The sequence below is a fragment of the Mizuhopecten yessoensis genome, unplaced genomic scaffold (assembly GCF_002113885.1).
Source record: "Mizuhopecten yessoensis strain PY_sf001 unplaced genomic scaffold, ASM211388v2 scaffold1539, whole genome shotgun sequence".
In the NCBI taxonomy this organism is placed as follows: Eukaryota; Metazoa; Mollusca; class Bivalvia; order Pectinida; family Pectinidae; genus Mizuhopecten; species Mizuhopecten yessoensis.
In genome coordinates this window covers 944584-954670 of record NW_018404097.1, presented here as the reverse complement: position 1 = coordinate 954670, position 10087 = coordinate 944584, and the positions used below count along the sequence as shown (strand labels likewise).

The 10087-nt window shown below is 38.5% G+C and overlaps 1 protein-coding gene across 2 annotated transcripts in view; it reads right to left on the bottom strand.

The window, feature by feature from the left end:
• Nucleotides 1-9639, bottom strand: part of LOC110464693 (coiled-coil domain-containing protein 186-like) — a 36816-nt gene extending 27177 nt beyond the window's left edge. For both annotated transcript variants that reach the window (XM_021520045.1, XM_021520052.1), the window contains exons 1-2: nt 9462-9639; nt 6310-8254 (exon numbers count right to left, since the gene is read on the bottom strand). In XM_021520045.1, coding sequence (XP_021375720.1) covers nt 6310-8243 — 1934 coding nt within the window. In that variant the 5' untranslated portion in view covers nt 8244-8254; nt 9462-9639. The remainder of the gene's footprint in view (nt 1-6309; nt 8255-9461) is intronic.
• Nucleotides 9640-10087: the final 448 nt, after the last annotated feature.

The window sequence follows — 10087 nt, the reverse complement described above, 5'->3', positions numbered from 1 at the left end:
TTTGGTTATTGAGAAGAAGTTGTTTAAAGTTTTTAACATATTTGACCCCTGTGACCTTGAAAATAGATGAAGGTCATTTATTTGAACAAACTTGGTAGCCCTTCATCCCAGTTTGCTTCTGGCCAAATATCATCACCCTAGGCCTTTCGGTTATTAAGAAGAAGTCGTTTAAAGTAAAATATTGACGACGGACGGACGACGGACGGACGACGGACGGACGGACGGACGGACGACGGACGCCGCACCACGGCATAAGCTCACTTGGCACTTCGTGCCAGGTGAGCTAATTATATAACTACAGCTTTAAAATGGAAAAGCCAAATAGAAATCTATACTTATTTCAGACGTTTTTATCTATTGCCATTCTATAGATCTACTACACAACGTAGAGCAGCTATAACCATCAATTATTCATCTAGGTTTAGACCTGTGTAAGGTGAGGGCAACAGAAATCAATGCCCATTTGTAGGTACAACATTTGTCTGGGTATTTACTGATAGTGACTTAGACACAGCTGGACACACAGTATTGACATGTCAGGCCAGGTATAAATGTATTATCTGGTTTACATTTGGTATACCAGCATATTCCCATGTATGTACAAAATCTTACCTAATTTGCACATGAACATAATATGTACATATAGTAAACACATATATTATTATGTACATGTATTCAAGTAAAAGGCATCACAAAGTTAAAATAGATTATTACCAGTCACTGTCATGAAATATTTGTCCAAGTCTAATTCTACAGAACTTTTCCATCTGACATCAAATTTTGAAAATGAAGCATTTAACATTTAGTATTTAAAATTTTCCTCAATGAAAAATATACATGAAAAAAGAAAAAAGAAATATAAGACTTAACTTGGCACCTATATATATAGCTATACACTGTTGGTCCTACGGATTCACTTTTACCTTGGCACCTATAGCTATACACTGTTGGTCCTATGGATACACTTTTAACTTGGCACCTATATACACTGTTGGTCCTATGGATACATGTTTAACTTGGCACCTATATACACTGTTGGTCCTATGGATACACGTTTAACTTGGCACCTATATACACTGTTGGTCCTATAGATACACTTTTAACTTGGCACCTATACACTGTTGGTCCTATGGATACCCTTTTAACTTGGCACCTATATACACTGTTGGTCCTAAGGATACCCTTTTAACTTGGCACCTATACATATACACTGTTGTTCCTACCGATTCACTTTTACCTTGGCACCTATACACTGTTGGTCCTACGGATACACTTTTAACTTGGCACCTATACACTGTTGGTCCTATAGATACACTTTTAACGTGGCACCTATATACACTGTTGGTCCTATAGATACTCTTTTAACTTGGCTCCTATATTCACTGTTGGTCCTATGGATACATGTTTAACTTGGCACCTATATGCACTGTTGGTCCTATGGATACACGTTTAACTTGGCGCCTATATACACTGTTGGTCCTATAGATACACTTTTAACGTGGCACCTATATACACTGTTGGTCCTATAGATACTCTTTTAACTTGGCTCCTATATTCACTGTTGGTCCTATGGATACATGTTTAACTTGGCACGTATATACACTGTTGGTCCTATGGATACACGTTTAACTTGGCGCCTATATACACTGTTGGTCCTATAGATACACTTTTAACGTGGCACCTATATACACTGTTGGTCCTATAGATACACTGTTAACTTGGCACCTATACACTGTTGGTCCTATAGATACACTTTTAACGTGGCACCTATATACACTGTTGGTCCTATAGATACTCTTTTAACTTGGCTCCTATATTCACTGTTGGTCCTATGGATACATGTTTAACTTGGCACCTATATGCACTGTTGGTCCTATGGATACACGTTTAACTTGGCGCCTATATACACTGTTGGTCCTATGGATACACTTTTAACTTGGCACCTATATACCCTGTTGGTCCTATGGATACACTTTTAACTTGGCACCTATACACTGTTGGTCATATCGATACACTTTTAACTTGGCACCTATATACACTGTTGGGCCTATGGATACATGTTTAACTTGGCACCTATATACACTGTTGGTCCTATGGATACATGTTTAACTTGGCACGTATATACACTGTTGGTCCTATGGATACACGTTTAACTTGGCACCTATATACACTGTTGGTCCTATGGATACACCTTTAACTTGGCACCTATATACACTGTTGGTCCTACGTATTCACTTTTAACTTGGCACCTATACACTGTTGGTCCTACGGATACACTTTTAACTTGGCACCTATTCTGTCGGTCCTACGGATCCACTTTTAACTTGGCACCTATATACACTGTTGGTCCTATGGATACACCTTTAACTTGGCACCTCCTATATACACTGTTGGTCCTATAGATACACTTTTAACTTGACACCTATATACACTGTTGGGTCCTATGGATACACTTTTAACTTGGCACCTATATACTCTGTTGGTCCTATAGATACACTTTTATCTTGGCAACTATACACTGTTGGTCCTATGGATACACTTTTAACTTGGCACCTATATACCCTGTTGGTCCTATGGATACACTTTTAACTTGGCACCTATATACCCTGTTGGTCCTATAGATACACTTTTAACTTGGCATCTATATACACTGTTGTTCCTATAGATACACTTTTAACTTGGCACCTATATACACTGTTGGGCCTATGGATACATGTTTAACTTGGCACCTATATACACTGTTGGTCCTACGTATTCACTTTTAACTTGGCACCTATACACTGTTGGTCCTATAGATACACTTTTAAATTGGCACCTATACACTGTTGGTCCTATGGATACACTTTTAACTTGGCCCCTATATACACTGTTGGTCCTATAGATACACTTTTAACGTGGCACCTATATACACTGTTGGTCCTATAGATACTCTTTTAACTTGGCTCCTATATTCACTGTTGGTCCTATGGATACATGTTTAACTTGGCACCTATATGCACTGTTGGTCCTATGGATACACGTTTAACTTGGCACCTATATACACTGTTGGTCCTATAGATACACTTTTAACGTGGCACCTATATACACTGTTGGTCCTATAGATACTCTTTTAACTTGGCTCCTATATTCACTGTTGGTCCTATGGATACATGTTTAACTTGGCACCTATATACACTGTTGGTCCTAAGGATACCCTTTTAACTTGGCACCTATACATATACACTGTTGTTCCTACCGATTCACTTTTACCTTGGCACCTATACACTGTTGGTCCCCTTTAACTTGGCACCTATATACACTGTTGGTCCTAAGGATACCCTTTTAACTTGGCACCTATACATATACACTGTTGTTCCTACCGATTCACTTTTACCTTGGCACCTATACACTGTTGGTCCTACGGATACACTTTTAACTTGGCACCTATTCCCTGGTGGGCCTACAAATTCACTTTTAACTTGGCACCTATACACTGTTGGTCCTAAGGATACACTTTTAACTTGGCACCTATATACACTGTTGGTCCTAAGGATACACTTTTAACTTGGCACCTATACATATACACTGTTGGTCCTACCGATTCACTTTTACCTTGGCACCTATACACTGTTGGTCCTACGGATACACTTTTAACTTGGCACCTATATACACTGTTGGTCCTATGGATATACTTTTAACTTGGCACCTATATACACTGTTGGTCCTAAGGATACACTTTTAACTTGGCACCTATACACTGTTGGTCCTAAGGATACACTTTTAACTTGACACCTATATACACTGTTGGTCCTATAGATACACTTTTAACTTGGCACCTATATACACTGTTGGTCCTATGCATATACTTTTAACTTGGCACCTATATACACTGTTGGTCCTATGGATATACTTTTAACTTGGCACCTATATACACTGTTGGTCCTACGGATTCACTTTTACCTTGGCACCTATACACTGTTGGTCCTACGGATACACTTTTAACTTGCCACCTATACACTGTACACATGTTGGTCCTACAGATACAATTTTAAGTTGGCACTTATACACTGTTGGTCCTCCGGATACACTTTTAACTTGGCACCTATATACACCGTTGGTCCTACGGATACCCTTTTATCTTGGCACCTATAGCTATACACTGTTGGTCCTATGGATACACTCTTAACTTGGCACCTATATAGTGTTGGTCCTATACCTACGGATACACTTTTAACTTGGCACCTATACACTGTTGGTCCTATACCTACAGATACTCTTTTAACTTGGCACCTATACATATACACTGTTGGTCCTACTGATACCTTTTTACCTTGGCACCTTTAGCTATACACTGTTGGTCCTACGGATACACTTTTAACTTGGCACCTATTCCCTGTTGGTCCTAAGTATACACTTTTAACTTGGCACCTATATACACTGTTGGTCCTACGGATACACTTTTAACTTGGCACCTATTCCCTGTTGGTCCTACAAATACACTTTTAACTTGGCACCTACACACTGTTGGTCCTATGGATACACTTTTAACTTGGCACCTATACACTGTTGGTTCTACAGATACACTTTTAACTTGGCACCTATACACACTGTTGGTCCTACGGATTCACTTTTACCTTGGCACCTATATACACTGTTGGTCCTACGGATACACTTTTAACTTGGCACCTATTCCCTGTTGGTCCTACAAATACACTTTTAACTTGGCACCTATACACTGTTGGTCATATGGATACACTTTTAACTTGGCACCTTTACACTGTTGGTTCTACAGATACACTTTTAACTTGGCACCTATATACACTGTTGGTCCTATGGATACACTTTTAACTTGGCACCTATATACACTGTTGGTCCTATGGATACACTTTTAACTTGGCACCTATACACTGTTGGTCCTACGGATGCATAACATCGAAATAAAAGATGAATTATTTGACAAGGGAAGTAACTCTAAACCAGAAAAAAAAAATCTTGTTATTATTTCATTTAAAGTAGAAAAATAGCTCAAAAAGTGAAACTCTTCTATAATTATCACTGATGCAGTGTTATATCCTTAACCTTCAATTATTATTATATATTGTGTGTTTCTTGATACCCTGTGAGTTACATTACATGTAACTGGTGTGGTATGTATAGTGTGTACTCAGGAAAGAAACACATATTTATGTACAATGTCATATTTCTTTTACAGTACCGACATGTGAACCTTTATTGATTTCTCTCTGGTAACAAAAGGTGTGTACATATTATATTTCTAGATTCATTTTGAATAACACAGCTAGCTACTTTGTGTACATGTATTTTCTAATGTCAACAGAAATGCCTAGCCCTTTATATCTGTTCCAAACTAACTTGCTTCAAATGGAATCAGCTTGAAGTCATACCTGATACATGAAAGTTGGAAACTTTTTAATACTTTTGTGTCAACCAAAAACTCCCATAACAAACAAAACAAATATTAACAATAGCTATAGCCTAAACATGGCCAAAGATTGTCGTAAATCAGATTAGGAGCGTACAGTGTTCTACATTCAGAGATACTCGGAGAAAGTATTATATCTGCCCATTTTTGACTCCTAAAAGTAGGGGTGACTATAGCTATTGCATGTTTTTTTCTTTCACTTTTGCTATTGGGGGAAACACTATTGCGATAATTCAATTATTGTGGTATACTATCACAATAGTATTGCAATAGTATTGGATACTTTGCTTACCTTTGTCTTTCTATCAATTCTTTGAAGGTTCGTTGGTATAAGGTCATTTTTTTTTAAATATGCAAATTAGTCATGCATTTATGCAATTAAAACCCACTGAGATTAATATCTTATAGTGACTACTGCGCCCGACACCTTGTGTTAGCACAGTCAAGTGCGTCTTAATGATAACGACTGAATTATCAGTACTCATAATTGCATGGTGTGATAATGAAAACTGTAAGTGTTATAGAAGTTTTGAAACTATCGAATTGTTTAGCATGATATCGACGATTGTTATCAAGTTCATTAAGTTGTCATCAATTAATCAAACCGAGAGGTGTACAATTGTAATCTATCGATAGTAAAATATATCGTTACACCACTACCTAACAGATTTCACCTTTGTAATGACAAATCCTGGCCTGAACGTAGCTGGGCATGATATTGGTTGTGTTTTATTTTTTGGGGGGGGTATTTTGTGACAAAAATTATGTAGAAGTACGTATACCGGTACCCAGCACAGACCAGGTGACAGCCCTGTTCCTAAATGTACATGAAATACATTCAAATCACTCATCTTCTGTATATATGTAAAATCCAGTGACATTTTTACCTTTGGGTTTCCTTTTGTTCTTTCTGTATGTGGCCCTTGGACCTCTTTATCTCCTGCTGTAAGGCCTGTAACTTCTGTACCAGCTTTGAGTGGACACCCACATGGACAAAACCATTCGGAAGCACTGGACTTAGCCTGCCAGTAGGAGTGGCATCTCCACTTTCACTATCCAACGTTAATGTCAAATCTGGGTCAATGATACCAACAGCTGACCTTTCTGGATTCTGATTGGTCAATTCTGATTCCAGCTCATCTAAAAGATCGTCATCTACTGTACCTACTTTACTAGGCAGGCACGGTTTAACCATATCACAGTTTTGTTGTGTTGCTTCCTTTAATTGTTTACTTATGTTTGGTCTATAATCCAAATGTTTGTCACTACTACTCTTTTTAGAGTTGTCTGCCTTGTCCCTATCAGAGTTATTCCCCTTTTGTGTACCTCTGTCAGCATCACTACTGGGTGAATCTGTACTGAGGCGGCTGCAGTCTTCGTCATTGTATTTGTGAGAGGCATGAGAATCCTCACTGGAATGTTTTTCGTGAATGTCTCTAGCAATACATATAGAGTTGTTATTCCCTGTATTTGTATCAGTATTTACAGTATCGTCACACACAGAGTTATTTCCCTTATTTGTGTCGTGTGAAAGACGCTGGTCTATCCCCTGACTAGCTGAACATTCTCCATTCCCAGTAACCTCAGGAACAGTAGACATGGAGCTGTTCGAGTCACTCACACGTTGACTAGAATGTTGATTTTGTGGACACACAGCCAAACCTTGGTGATTAGAAGTTTCAACAGTGCTTTCCTGTAATACACTGTCTTCAGTCACAACCAACTCAATTCTCTCACAGGTGACTGATGGTTCCTGATTTAAATGATTTATTGGACTTTGACTCTCACAAACATTTGACTGACTATTAGAATCAGGTGATTCTATAGGACCTCGCATTTCATCAGAGTCTTGATCACATTCTGGCTCCCAAGACTCTCCACTTTCACCACGATGAAGTGTCTTTTTGATGTGAAGTACTTGTTTGTCATGAACACTACCCAACTCATCCTCCAGAAGAATATTACTGGCATCCTCAGTCACATCTTCCTTTACACTGACCGATTCCTCTTCATCGTCCATTTTCCTACACGCCTCCTCTGACAGTCTTGGCCGTTCAGAGTTAAGTGCACTAGCACTACTCTCTGGCAAGTCCTGGTCAGTAATGTTCTCATTTCCACAGGTCATGTCAGAATCAGCTTCAACAGACTCACTAACCATTTTCGTATCCGCCTCAACCAAATCCTCACCAGACTCTACCATAGAGATTTTTTTCTCACCCAAATTATCTTCCTTAGTCCTACAGGACACATCACTGTCAACAAGATGCCTGTCAGATTCTGTCTCCATGTCTCTGTCTCCCAGATTACCCTTTACATTTATCACACCAACATCTGCCTCTGCCAAATCACATGATTGTTCATGTTGTGTAGGAATATCCACATTACCCTCTGCCCCTGTGGAATTGCCCGAATGCATATCCTGCTCTGGATTATCTCCCCCTCCTTCATAGTTCCTGCTTTCCTGTCCCTCTACAAGGGATGCTCCTTCAGCAGTTTGCATAACAAAGTCTTCTGTTTCAGAGTCAGAATCTGCCTCCTCCCCTGCTTCAGTGTTGCTCCTTTCATCCTGACTGCTGGCCGATTCCACTGGTCTGGCCACAGCCTGGTGGGCCAACGCTTCATCCTCTGCCTCCAGCTCTGCCTCAGTACCTTCCTCTATGCTGTCCTCACTCTCTGCCTCATTCCTGCCCTGACCTTCTGCTCCATCCTCAATGCCATACTGACCTTCAGCTCCCTCAGGAAGGTTCAGGTCAGATTCTGCTTCATCTTCAGGGTGTGGGTTTTCTGTTACGTCTTCATTCTCCTTGTCAACACTGGACATGATCAGAGTACCTTAAATAACAGGAAAATTATAAATTAGGCATTGTTTCAGTTATGAAAAAAATAATATCAAATTTTCAAAATATGTGAGTACATAGATCTAGAGTGAAGAAATAAATTGGCAACATGTCCCTTATTTATTTTTTATTTCCAAAAATTTGTCAGCACTGCTCCATCACAAATTTACACTGTTCATGTGTATTTGCTAAGTTATTTAATTATTGTGAAATGTGTATATATATCCAAATCCTATATGGTTACTTTCAAGTTGCTAGAAACACTTTGGAAATATTCTTTAAATCACTAATAAACAATCCACGATCCTTAATACAAAAAGACATACATAATGCCTATCAGGTTGAGAACATCTCTGTCTTGAAAGGTTTTTGTTGCAAATCTGGATGTGTTCTTTGATGTCATAAGAAAAATACTGCCTACATTTTTGTAAGTGCCTGTGGTATATAAATATGTCAAACTGACTCAAAAAAAGACATCATATGACAAACTTCATGGACATGTGTAATTAAAAGGTCACCAACAGAGCAGTACAAACAATATTTTGAAAATGACACTTGCTGCACAACACGATAGATAATCAAACTATCAGATATATCTGATAGAGAATTTTAGCTTTGAGACAAACATAACACACGAGGAGAAGAGGCCCCTAAAATATTTAGGATGAGCACCCAAATATGTCCTTAATGGCCTGTGCACTCCAGGACATACGTTTCACATACCGGTCTAACAACTACCACACATTTTAACACAAAAAAAATACTCTTTTTTTTTTAAAATACCAATTCAACACCTGATTAGGAACAAGATACATTTGGTTCCCTTATACTAAGCAAAGACACAGGGTTTAAAACATTGATATGCCGTGCACGTAAAGCGACGTTCAGTGAACTAGGCCTTCTCATGAAGTAATCATTATTAAGCTGTCAAACGATCACGAGCGGTTAATCAACACATCATTGTCATCAACTCTCCGTTAGTACAAAACTAAATTTATCCAACTCATAATTCTTAACGTACACTGAAGAACTCAGCGTAATTTCTCAGGTATCTCGTAGATACGTAGATACACAGTAACAGCAATGATGTATATCATTCGACATGGGTTTTGCTTCTTGAGTCTATAAATGACAACACATGAACGCGACGGACGACATTTTTTTACACACCGATCCATTACATTTCCTCGGGCAATTCTTACCAAGAAATCATAAATATCCGGTTGCTCGGAAATCTTCAAGTTGGTGTTAACTAAGGAGATGTGTCAAATATATCCCTGAGGTTATCTCCCCCACAGAAAACAGGAACGACTGTCACTTGCTGTCAACCAGCAGAAATCAGTAGATACAACTGCCAACACAATACAAAATGGCGATAAATACATGTTGGTCACATGATCATGTTTTCATCTTGGTGCCTGGGCGCTTGCCTTAGCTTGTCGAACTTGTTAAGGATGCATGTCACTGTGGTCGAAGAACAGCATTTCATAAGCATTACTTTCTTATAATTTATTAAATTTTATTATATATGTGTATATGGTTAATTTTTAGTAAGTATACGACCATAGAAAAAATAGAATATATCACTTTATAGAATTAGCACACGCTCTTTACAAATAAATCTGAATAACAGACAAATAAAGACATCAATAGTGTTCTTATCCTAAAGAGAAGTTATTAACAGTCAAGCCTGAATCACGGAAATCTAATTCCGGGCCAGCATACATTCAATGTAACCTCAAACTGAGATATACAGATAGAATGTTATAAGGTACTACCTGTAGGTCTTGCCACTTAATACCTTGGCCAAATTGCATTTACGACACCT